This window comes from Podarcis raffonei, chromosome 3 (genome assembly GCF_027172205.1).
Source record: "Podarcis raffonei isolate rPodRaf1 chromosome 3, rPodRaf1.pri, whole genome shotgun sequence".
Classification (NCBI taxonomy): domain Eukaryota; kingdom Metazoa; phylum Chordata; class Lepidosauria; order Squamata; family Lacertidae; genus Podarcis; species Podarcis raffonei.
In genome coordinates this window covers 17,746,769-17,759,530 of record NC_070604.1, presented here as the reverse complement: position 1 = coordinate 17,759,530, position 12,762 = coordinate 17,746,769, and the positions used below count along the sequence as shown (strand labels likewise).

General features: G+C 43.8%; 1 protein-coding gene across 4 annotated transcripts in view; it reads left to right on the top strand.

The window, feature by feature from the left end:
• The window catches only part of FGF18 (fibroblast growth factor 18), a 151,642-nt gene that overhangs the window by 119,617 nt on the left and 19,263 nt on the right, over nt 1-12,762 (top strand). For all 4 annotated transcript variants that reach the window (XM_053380679.1, XM_053380682.1, XM_053380680.1 and 1 more), the window contains one exon: nt 3,638-3,744. In XM_053380679.1, coding sequence (XP_053236654.1) covers nt 3,638-3,744 — 107 coding nt within the window. The remainder of the gene's footprint in view (nt 1-3,637; nt 3,745-12,762) is intronic.

Sequence of the window (12,762 nt, the reverse complement as noted above, 5' to 3'; positions counted from 1 at the left end):
TTTTTTAGCCTGTGCAAGTAGGAGGAAAGGTAATTTTCATTTATTTCCAAAAAAATTATTACATTATTTTACTAGCTCTTTAAAATTTATTTAAATTCTTTACTTGAAAAAAGGGGGTATCGTATTTTAATTAGTAACAGTGTCAAAAGAGAGCTAGATTAATTATTGGAAATAACGCCATCCAGATGGTTTTAATTTTCACAGCAGGGAACCGACATCTTTTTAAGGTGATATTTTTCAAATTAAAATCAGCCTGGGTATTACTCATACTTGTTTTAGTTTGAGGGTGAGGTGATGTATCTTGTAGTTTTGAAACTACCCAGCTTTCATGGGAATGTTTTGGAAAAGGGAGACAAATGTGAATTTTAAAAGATGCAGACCTGCTTTACATATATGATTGAAATCCACCATTTGGCTTAGGATGCAATGGGCGATGGGAAACCTTTTTGTCGTTATGCTTTGTTGTTGAATCCCTAGGACAAAGTTCAATGAAAGTTGTTTTTATCTGACAATCAACATTATGCATAGCACAAAGACTGTATTCCCTCCTCCCCCCTTGACATATGAATACAGAAACATGAGAGGACAGAAGCCATGAGAATAACGAGAATACAAAACTGCCTTATACTGTCTACTCTGGCTGGCAGAAGCTCCCCTGGACCTCTGGGAGATGTCTTTCTCTTTGGCAAAGGTCTTTTCCTGCTCCCTGGGAACCTTTAACAGGAAATTCTGGGGGTCAGCAGAACATGGGATCTCCTGGATGCACACCACCTGCTCTGCCACAGGCCTGTGGCTCCTCACTCTCTGCCCTCTTACTAGGGCTGGACCAAGACATTTTGATGCCTGAGGTGTTGGGTGATTGACAGGTGCATAACCCTGCCCACCCGACAAACATGGTCTGCAGGGTGTGCGCGAGATACTGTATTTTTCACTCTATAAGACGCACTTTCCCCCTCCTAAAAAGTAAGGGGAAATGTGTGTGCGTCTTATGGAGCGAATGCAGGCGGGAGGCTCTGCACAGCGCTCCCCTTAAAGAGCCCTGTGGAGTATGTGTGAGATTCTTGGGGGCTTTTTCCTGAGGAGGGAGAAGGGCTCCTCAGGGAAAAGCCCCCAAGAGCCGCACACACACTCTGTGCACTCTTTAAAGGGAGCGCGGCTGTCCATAAGCCACGGCAGCCAGCGGGATCACTGCGCAGCGTTCCCGCTTGCTGTCCTGGCTTCTGGGATTCAGAATATTTTTTTCTTGTTTTTCTCTTCCAAAAACTAGGGGCGTCTTATGGTCTGGTGCGCCTTATAGAGTGAAAAATACGGTATGTGTCCCTTGATCTATCCTATGCCAAACAAGGTATCACCTGAAGTCACAGTACCCTGCAACTTCTAACCCTGTTGTTTCTTATTAGTACAGTCGGAAGTCGAATGGAATACGTTCCGGAAGTCTGTTAGACTTCTGAAATGTTCAAAAGCCAAATTGTGGCTTCTGATTGGCTGCGGGAAGCTCCTGCAGCCAATCAGGAGCCGCGGGAGCCCCGTCAGACGTTCGGGTTCCAAAGGAACTTTTGCAAACTGGAACAATCACTTCCGGGTTTGCGGCGTCCGGGAGCCAAAACGTCCGAGTTCCAGGGTGTTCAGGATCCAAGGTACGACTGTACAGTGGTACCTCAGGTTAAGTACTTAATTCGTTCCGGAGGTCTGTTCTTAACATGAAACTGTTCTTAACCTGAAGCACCACTTTAGCTAATGGGGCCTCTCACTGCTGCTGCGCCGCTATAGCACAATTTCTGTTCTCATCCTGAAGCAAAGTTCTTAACCCGAGATACTATTTCTGGGTTAGCGGAGTGTGTAACCTGAAACGTATGTAACCTGAAGCGTCTGTAACCCGAGGTACCACTGCATTCTTATTATTTATTACATTTATATAGTGTCCTTCATCCGTAGATCTTATGGTGGTTCACATTACACTGTGCCAAGCGGTGTTAGAACAGCAGCATAACAAGGTTTCTCCAGTGCCTTTTTTTAAAAAAAATACAAAGTAAAGTGGGATGCGAGTGGCACTGTGGGTTAAACCACAGAGCCTAGGGCTTGCCGATCATAAGGTCGGCAGTTTGAATCCCCACGACGGGGTGAGCTCCTGTTGCTCGGTCCCTGCGCCTGCCAACCTAGCAGTTCAAAAGCAAGTCAAAGTGCAAGTAGATAAATAGGTATCGCTCCAGCAGGAAGGTAAACGGTATTTCCGTGAGTTGCTCTGGTTCGCCAGAAGCGGCTTGGTCATGGTGGCCACATGACCCAGAAGCTGTACGCCAGCTCCCTCAGCCAATAAAGCGAGATGAGCGCCACAACCCCAGAGTCAGCCAGAGTCAGAGTTATCTACTTGCACTTTGACGTGCTTTCAAACTGCTAGTTTGGCAGGAGCAGGGACCAAGCAACGGGAGCTCACCCCGTCGCAGGGATTCAAACCGCTGACCTTCTGATCGGCAAGTCCTAGGCTCTGTGGTTTAACCCACAGTGCCACCCATATCCCGTAAATCTTATATTAATAATCCAAAAATTGAGAGAGCTATGTACAAGATCTACTCAAGAAGTCACAAACAGAGCACTCATTCAAAATGTGTCCAAAAGGAAGATTCAGTCTTTCAAGTTCCTTTAGCCAGGCTCCTGTAGATATCAACAAAAGTAAGTTTGATCAAACGAAGTGTCAGCGATCTTGTGCTCAAGGGTTAGATATCAATGAGGATAAGTTTGATCAAACGAAGTGTCAGTGATGTTACGCACAAGAGTTAAACAGGGTGCCGGCGTTTGTCACCTGTTTCGCCCATGAAGAGTCTTCGGCTTCTTCAGTAAAATCTTTCTCACGGTTTTGATATATTTATAAACATTCAAGCCCATATGTTACATTTCTTCTTAGATTAAGTTACAATATTTTATTTCTTTCTTCAGGAAATTCTCCCTCAAGATTTTGGTGTGTTTACATACGTTCAACTTCATATGCTAAGTTCTTTCTTCACTTAAGCATTTATTCATTTACTAAGCTTTGGAGCAGGGGCTGGGTAGGAATTTTTTCCATTTGGCAGATTGGCTTTAGCCACTTGGCATTTGCCTACCCCCTTAGCAATCGTCACAACTTTGTAAGGTTTGGCAGTTAGGCATTGGTTTATAGAAATGTGCGGGAGGGGAGCTCTGGCCATCACCTGCCCCTCCAGAAATAGGGTATTCCAGTAAAGGAATCTGGGGGTGCTGGATCTGGTCTGAAGTCCGCTTGAGGGGCTAGGGCCATGCCAGGACCCCAGGAACCATGGGGTGAGCTTCAGTTGATCTTCACTGGTGTTGCTCCCTCGCTTGGTGTTTACCCTTTCAGACTGCCTGCCAGAGAGGCAGGAGTCAGTTATAGTACCTGACCAATGCCTAGGCCAATACCGCTCAATTTGTTTTGTAATCAATAAAGTTGTGGCCTGCATTTTGCCCAAAAACTTAAACTAAAATTATGTGTCTGTTTGAAGTTATTTACTTGGGGGCCTCAGGGTGCAACATAGATGCTCTGTCTCACCTCACAAGATTATGTGAAAATGGGTATCTTCTTCTTCACTCATTCGCTCTATGACCCGTCTGGTAAATGCCTGTTTTCTTCTTCTTCCTTTCCAAGCCCAGCTTCTAGTGGAAACAGACACATTTGGCAGTCAAGTCCGGATCAAAGGGAAAGAGACAGACTTTTACCTTTGCATGAACAGGAAAGGCAAGCTAGTAGGGAAGGTAAGTGTTTTCTATTAATTCATTTGTAATATGAGCGTTACCTTTAGCAGTGACTGCGAACCCCATAATGATGTGTTCTGAACTTTGCCTGTCAACCCCAAATGAAAAGCAGGACTTGAGGAATGTGGAATTCTTAAAGCATTCAAGCCTTTACTTTTAAAAAAGGGGGGGAGGGAGAGAAAAAGAAACCCCCCTAACCCATAAAATTAAGTACTGTGGCTAACCACTGGGGTTTTATTACTGATTTCTTTGGGTACACACAGGTTTCCATTTTACAGTTGCATAAATTGATAAAAGATGTGTGTATCTCTCCAAAACAATTGAGAGCTTGCGTTACATGATATAAATCTCTCCTACCTTGGTGGTTTAAATAAATAAATAAAAATGCACACAGGCATACATAAAAGGAACTGTAGTCTCGGTTTTTTGGGTTTTTTTGGCGATCCCTGAGTGAAGAGTAAAAATAAAATGCCATAAAGTTAATATTGCAATCTTGAGATCTTATTAAGGATGGGCTTCGTGGTTCTAGCGTTACAGAAATATTTTGGTACCTTTGATCCTGCCTCCAGCAGATGCATGCAACAAATGTCGTAGCATTTGCCTACGGAGCTGAGCATCTTTGCTGGTATTAGATTTAAACGAAGTCACTTGTTTTCGTCAGTTTCACTGTTTCCCACACACCGGCCTTGTTGGCAAGCCTGGAATTTGACACAAACAGAGGAGGGGGGAATTTTAAAAAATGCCCTCCTTGGCTACTACAGTGGTACCTCGGGTTAAGAACTTAATTCATTCTGGAGGTCCGTTCTTAACCTGAAACTGTTCTTAACCTGAGGTACCACTTTAGCTAATGGGGCCTCCCGCTGCCGCCGCACAATTTCTGTTCTCATCCTGAAGCAAAGTTCTTAACCCAAGGTACTATTTCTGGATTCGCGGAGTCTGTAACCTGAAGCATCTGTAACCTGAAGAGTCTGTAACCCGAGGTACCACTGTACTCTTAGGATGCCGTATAGCTGGCTCTGTAATGGTCAAAATGCTTTTGTAGGTGAATCAGGGCCAGTCGGTCCATGAGGCAAGGTGAGGCAGTTGCCTCAGGTGGCAGATCTGCCACTGCTTGCCTCTGCAACTGCCTTCTCTGTAACCTGAGGGGTCTGTAACCCGAGGTACCACTGTACACGGAATTAAAACTTTTAGCATTGCCATCATGGTGAGAAAAATAAAAGGGCAGGGGTTGAAGTGAATTTATTTTTGAATCAAGAAAGGCCTCGGACTGCAAACTACATTCCCAAATAGAAACCAGGTGCCAGAGCTGTTGCAGTGGGATGTTATTGAATCATAGAATCATAGAATCATAGAATCATAGAGTTGGAAGAGACCACAAGGGCCATCGAGTCCAACCCCCTGCCAAGCAGGAAACACCATCAGAGCACTCCTGACATATGGTTGTCAAGCCTCTGCTTAAAGACCTCCAAAGAAGGAGACGCCACCACACTCCTTGGCAGCAAATTCCACTGTCGAACAGCTCTTACTGTCAGGAAGTTCTTCCTAATGTTTAGGTGGAATCTTCTTTCTTGTAGTTTGGATCCATTGCTCCGTGTCCGCTTCTCTGGAGCAGCAGAAAACAACCTTTCTCCCTCCTCTATGTGACATCCTTTTATATATTTGAACATGGCTATCATATCACCCCTTAACCTCCTCTTCTCCAGGCTAAACATGCCCAGCTCCCTTAGCCGTTCCTCATAAGGCATCGTTTCCAGGCCTTTGACCATTTTGGTTGCCCTCCTCTGGACACGTTCCAGTTTGTCAATGTCCTTCTTGAACTGTGGTGCCCAGAACTGGACACAGTACTCCAGGTGAGGTCTGACCAGAGCAGAATACAGTGGCACTATTACTTCCCTTGATCTAGATGCTATACTCCTATTGATGCAGCCCAGAATTGCATTGGCTTTTTTAGCTGCCGCGTCACACTGTTGGCTCATGTCAAGTTTGTGGTCAACCAAGACTCCTAGATCCTTTTCACATGTAGTGCTCTCAAGCCAGATGTCACCCATCTTGTATTTGTGCCTCTCATTTTTTTTGCCCAAGTGCAATACTTTACATTTCTCCCTGTTAAAATTCATCTTGTTTGTTTTGGCCCAGTTCTCTAATCTGTCAAGGTCGTTTTGAAGTGTGTTCCTGTCCTCTGGGGTGTTAGCCACCCCTCCCAGTTTGGTGTCATCTGCAAATTTGATCAGGATGCCCTTGAGTCCATCATCCAAGTCGTTGATAAAGATGTTGAATAAGACCGGGCCCAAGACAGAACCCTGTGGCACCCCACTAGTCACTCTTCTCCAGGATGAAGAGGAACCATTGATGAGCACCCTTTGGGTTCGGTCAGTCAGCCAGTTACAAATCCACTGAGTGGTAGCATAGTCAAGACCGCATTTTACCAGCTTCTTTACAAGAATATCATGGGGCACCTTGTCAAATGCCTTGCTGAAATCAAGGTAGGCTACATCCACTGCGTTCCCTTCATCTACCAGGCTTGTAATTCTGTCAAAAAACGAGATCAGGTTAGTCTGACATGACTTATTTTTCAGAAATCCATGCTGACTATTGGTGATCACAGCATTCCTTTCCAGGTGCTCACAGACTGTTTGCTTAATGATCTGCTCCAGAATCTTCCCTGGTATTGATGTCAGACTGACTGGGCGGTAATTATTTGGGTCCTCTCTTTTCCCCTTTTTGAAAATAGGGACAACATTTGCCCTCCTCCAGTCTGCCGGGACTTCGCCTGTTCTCCAGGAATTCTCAAGGATGACTGCCAGTGGTTCTGAAATCACATCTGCCAGTTCTTTTAATACTCTTGGATGCAGTTCATCTGGCCCTGGAGACTTGAATACATCTAGACTAGCCAAGTATTCTTGTACTATCTCCTTAGTTATTCTGGGCTGTGTTTCCTCTGCTGAATCATTTGCTCCAAATTCTTCAGGTCGGGCATTGTTTTCTTTATCGGAGAAGACTGAGGCAAAGAAGGCATTGAAGAGTTCAGCCCTTTCTGTGTCCCCTGTTTGCATTTCACCATCTTCTCCTCTGAGTGACCCCACTGTTTCTTTGTTCTTCCTTTTGCTACGAACATACCCATAAAAGCCTTTTTTGTTGCTTTTAACCTCTCTAGCAAGCCTGAGTTCATTCTGTGCTTTAGCTTTTCTGACTTTGTGTCTACACGTGCTGGCTATTTGTTTGAATTCCTCTTTGGTGGTTTCCCCCCTTTTCCATTTTTTGTACACATCCTTTTTTAATTTTAACTCAGTTAAAAGTTCTTTAGATAGCCACCCTGGCTTCTTTAGGCACCTTCCATGTTTCCGTCTCATTGGTATTGCCTGAAGTTGTGCTTTTACTATCTCCCTCTTAACAAACTCCCAGCCATCATGAACTCCCTTTCCTTTTAGTATTACTGTCCATGGGATCTCACCCAGCACTTCCCTAAGTTTTATGAAGTCGGCTTTCTTAAAGTCGAGAAATTGAGTCCTAGTATGCTTGGCTGCTCCTTTCCGCTGTATAGTAAACTTCAGAAGAGCATGATCACTCGCGCCTAATGATCCTTCCACTTCTACCCCACTAACCAGGTCATCAACATTGGTTAGGACCAGATCTAAAATGGCTGTTCCTCTTGTAGCTTCTCCCACTTTCTGGACAATGAAGTTGTCTGCAAGGCCAGTGAGGAATCTGTTTGACCTTATGCTCTTGGCTGAGTTTGACATCCAACAAATATCCGGGTAATTGAAGTCCCCCATTACTACTATCTCCCTTCCTTTTGCATGCTTGGCCATCTGTTCCAGGAAGGCATCATCTATGTCCTCCGTTTGGCTTGGGGATCTATAGTAAACTCCCACAATGAGGTCACTGTTATTCTTCTCTCCCTTAATTTTGACCCAAATGCTCTCACTTTGGCTTTGAGGTTCTAAATCTTGGATCTCTTCACAGGTATACACATCCCTGACATATAACGCCACTCCTCCTCCTTTCTTGTCTGGTCTGTTTCTCTGAAATAGATTGTATCCCTCCATTATTACATTCCAATCGTGGGACTTATCCCACCAGGTTTCAGTGATGCCTATTATGTCATATTTAGTTTGCTGTACCAAGAGCTCAAGCTCATCTTGTTTATTTCCCATACTTTGCGCATTAGTGTACAGACATTGAAGTCCATTAATCATTCCCCCGTGTCTCTTATTTAAGGATTTTTTCCTCCCACCACTAGGTCTGCGTGCTGTTTGCTCCATTCGGTCTATGACATTTGGATGATCATCTTCATCAATTGATAGACTCCTACCTTCAGGAGCACTGTCTCCCTCCCCCACATTAGTCAGTTTAAAGCCCTCCTGATGAGGTTTCTGAGATTTTTTGCAAAAACATTCCTACCAACCGTTGTGAGGTGCAGCCCATCGCTTGCCAGAAGTCCATCTTCAAGAAACTGCATTCCGTGATCTAAGAATCCAAACCGTTCCTGTTTACACCATTTGCGAAGCCAGTTGTTCACTTCCACTATTTTTCCCTCTCTCCCTGGGCCACGTCGTTCAACTGGGAGGACAGATGAGATGACAATTTGTGCATTTAATTGCTTCAATTTCCTGCCCAGAGCCTCGTAATCTCTTTTGATCTTCTGGAGGCTATTGCTTGCAGTGTCATTGGTTCCCACATGAACCAAGAGGAAGGGGTATTTGTCAGTGGGTTTTATGATTCCTTGCAGTCGTTCAGTTACATCTTGGATCTTAGCCCCGGGGAGACAGCACACTTCCCGAGACATCTTGTCAGGCCCACAGATCACTGCTTCTGTTCCCCTCAGTAGGGAATCCCCTATCACCACTACACGCCTCCTCTTAGGTCTGGTCGGGGTTCTTCCGTGAGCTGTCCGTTCCAAGGTCGCCTGCACATTCCCTGAAGACTGCCTTTGCTGCTCGTCTTCATATACCTGATCGACTGTAATGAGGGAGAGATCCTCAAATGGAGTCTGCTCTTCGTCTTCCATGCTAGGGGAGAGGACCTCAAAGCGATTGTGTATTTCTAAACAATCAGAGTGAACCCTGGGCCTCCTACTTCTTTGAGTCACGTTTCTCCATATATCTGGCTCCTGTGTTGGTGAACTAGCCTCCTTCTCAGGGGAGTCCCCTGTCTCCTCCTTGGTGGAGACGGTGTGCTCTGTTGCTTCCAAGAAGAGCTCCAGCTCTCTAATTCTTTGGAGCGTAGCTACACGTTCCTCCAGTTGCTGGACTTTGTCTTTTAAGAGGGTTCTGAGGAGACAGCTGTGTGAAATGTGTCTTGCAGTATTGAACCCGGCGGCCTATTCTCATGCCAGCTGGACTAGCTATGGGCTTTAGAGATGATATGTACAATCAGTGACCAGCAGTGGCCATAGGATTTTACTGGTGATGCATTATCTATTGTTAACCCACAAACCTCCGCTGGCTTGTACCGCTGCTGTTATTGCCTTAACATCCGGGGTACCTTCGATTCGAATCTGGTTTTGCGGGGGCACCTCTGCTGCTGCTGCTGTTTGCATGATGGGCAAAGGTCAGAAAACACCCTCCATCCAAACAAATGAAAAACAGGATTTTAGCCACACTTTTGTACACCGCCCTGGGGTCTTTCAGTGAAGGGAGGTTAAATATTTTGCACAATAAAAGTTTGGGAATGGCCAGATTTCCATATGCCCGATGGTCTCATGATGTTTTCAAGTTACTTGTACAATTGAAATACTTGTTTCCAAGCTTAAAATTGAAAATGGGGTGCTGTATGAAGTGACCAGGGGTAGTATTTTCAGCTACAAACTAGTGGAATAACAGCTGGTGTTAGTATAGGTTAGCTGTTGCGAAATGCAGATCAGAGGACACGTGGCTTTAGAAATGGAAGGAATTACAACATTTTAGTTCAAAGTCTCCAAAGTGAAATCTTTTAATTTCATTATTTGAACCCCAGCCAGGATGTAATTCTAGTTTTTAATATAAGTGGAAGGTTTTGTTCCTTCCATGTGACTTTTTAACGGTGTCAAATTATAAAATTATAAGCCTCAATTGTGTGTGTGTGTGTGTATCACATTAGATTATTTTTCCTCCACACCCCCCTTATCCTACCGCAATTGCTGACAAGTTCATAAAACACATTGGCCTGAGGAAGAGGGTTACTGTGTGAACATTCCATTTTGGAAGGAAAATCTCTCCTTCCAGATGCATTGCCCATTATTAACAGCTTTTTTTAAAAGAAGAAGAAGAAAAAAAAAGAGAAACAAATATTAGCGATACCAAAGGTTATGTTTTTAATTAGTATTATGGTTTCAGTTCTTTTTGTGGCAATAAGCTTGAGTAACTGCATTTTTAATATACCAAATGCTTTCTAAACAGCCAGTAAACCCCTGGATGCAAGTTTGTGCCTGTGTTATGATACAAATATTTAAGTCTACCCTGGGAGCGAAAGAAACCCATAAAGCTCTTTTGCAATCACCCCAGAGTGTTCGCTTGCCAATAATGAAAAACTGTGGGCTGTGATTTCCCTTCCCCTCCCTCGCATTTCCTATCGACTTACTCTGTGTAACTCTTAACTATATACCAACACATGCCATCTGGCTTTCTTCTCCTTCTCAGCGAACATCTTTGGACGCTCCCCCAGTGGAAAACCTGGTTTGAGTTTAAAATCTTTGTTTCGTATAATCATCTACAAAGGGTATTACAAATGAGAGCAGGTTGTTGCTATCCTCAATTTGGGACGTCTGACGAAAGTTAACCGTTTCAGAAACAGGGGGTGCTACCTACCTTGAAGCTTGCTAGACTGACTGCCCAGGTGTGAATCGTTGGACCTCAAATGGCTTTCTTTCTTTCTTTCTTTCTTTCTTTCTTTCTTTCTTTCTTTCTTTCTTTCCATCTTTCCTTTGTCGAAGCTAATTTACATCTCCACCAGCTAGCTCTTCTGTGCCAAGCCTTCCAACGGAGCCTTCTCAGGATCCTGGAATGTAATCTCCTTGGAGTCTACCCCCCCCGTTCATTATTGTTTGTCACTTCGCAGCTCGATTTGGCTATAATATTACGAACAGGATTCTAAATCTGTTTATTGTATGTTTGTGTTCCGTGCATACACACAGCTGGTCTACATTAACGGAAAAATGTAGCCAAATCAGCCAACGTAGCAAATATAGCTAGTGTAGACAAGGCTAATAGTTTTAAACATGAGCGGGCTACTCAAGGTCAAGGCTATATATCATTTCGTTTATTCCAGTTTAAATGGAGGCAAGCCTGTCTGCACTGCCTAGTCCCCCTCTCTCCAATATTGAAAACATACATTTAACCCAACCCTCTTAAGTTTTGATTTTCATGTTGAATTTTGCATTTTTTAAAGAAAGGAAGCAACACAGATCCAGGTTCAACAGCTCAGTGGAGCAGGCAGCTGGAGCCCTCCTAAGGAACAATCTCACCAACCAGCCAGTATGCCGGGGCACTTATTCCTCTTTTTCTGAGATGCCAGAGGATTGCAAAGCTTACTTATGACTCATCTGAATGATTCTGGGAAATATATAGTTCCCTGGAAACTATAGCAGACCAGAATGCTAGACTCCAAGGAAAGTGAAGGTTTGATGGTGCATCAGAACCTGCACTGTGATACCATCAGTTTGGATCTGGTGGTGGGTGGTAGGAGCAAGTTGTCTGCCTTGGAGCTGTCCGTGGTGCTGCAGTTTATCTCCTGTTCTGATATCTAGTTTCATATGAAACCTTCTGTCTCCAGCTGCCCTTCTTTGACTCCCTCACAGCTAATCAGCTCTGAGTTGCTGCTGCTTACTACAAATTGTGTGTCCCATGTAGCTCCACTTGGTCCCCAGAGGACTGCAGGCATCAAACGGCCAAGAAAGGACACTAGGAAACCTTCAGTAGCTCTGTAGCAAATACAGTCAGTAGGCTGTGACAATACACTAGGTTCCTTTGGGAGGAATGGAGGAATAGAAATGTAATAAATAGTAACAGGTTTAGTAGTAGTAGTAGTAGTAGTAGTAGTAGTAGTACCAATTTCACCACTATATTTTAGGTCAGCAGCTTGGGATCCAGAAGCTGAAGTATTGCTGAACTCTGTTGGCTGAAAAACTAGAAATCAGACCTTGAATATCTCTCAAAGACACTAGTGGATTAATTGGACAATGGACCTTTACTGGCTAGCTCTCCAAATTTACTAAATGGAATAAAAACACCCCAAATACTGGTGCTTTCATAGGTGGCAAGTAAGTGATTTGGGGGGGGGGGGATAAATAAAAGGGTTCCCTTCTCAGCACAATCATTTCCATTGGAATGACCGTATCAAGGAACTTACAGACCTTTCTTCTAGTTTTCTGGTTGTAGGGTTTTGTTTTGTTTTGGTCTTGCTAACTTCTTTCACTCATCTATTTTAAAATATAATGCTAATATATATGAAGGAATTGCGTTTACATTATGCAGCACACTGTTCCCACGCCAAATTAGCTCCCTAACTTTCTCCATATCTGTTCAAGATTTCTTTAGAAGCCACAAGGACTTGAAATTCAAACCATCCAGGAAATCACCTTAATATTTTCATTATTTTTTGAGATAACTTTGGAATTTTAAATGTTTTATTCTTTCCACCCTTCCCTGCATCTTTCATGAGCAGTTTTTCCCCTGCTCACATCAAGGCCTGAAGCACATAAGTCACTCACTTTGCATGGTCTGAACTTGAACTCACTATACAATGAAAACAGATGAAGCAAGGTTTTTGACTGGGAAACTTGAAGATTTTCTGGTGAGATAACTGCTTTCCAAGCCAATATACATTTAAAGTTACCAGAGAGTTGCTACAGTAATACCAGATGGTGGGGATCTCTGTAGTTTTGGAGGACCACAAACAAATTGTTGCTTGATGCCAAAGACTACGCTGGCTAAACTTTAACACTGACTCCTGCCAGAAGCGTTCGTCGAAGGGTAGTAGGGATTTGAGATTGTTTACATTGCAGCTTTAAAATGGAGGCTATTTTGCAGTGTGTGTGTATTA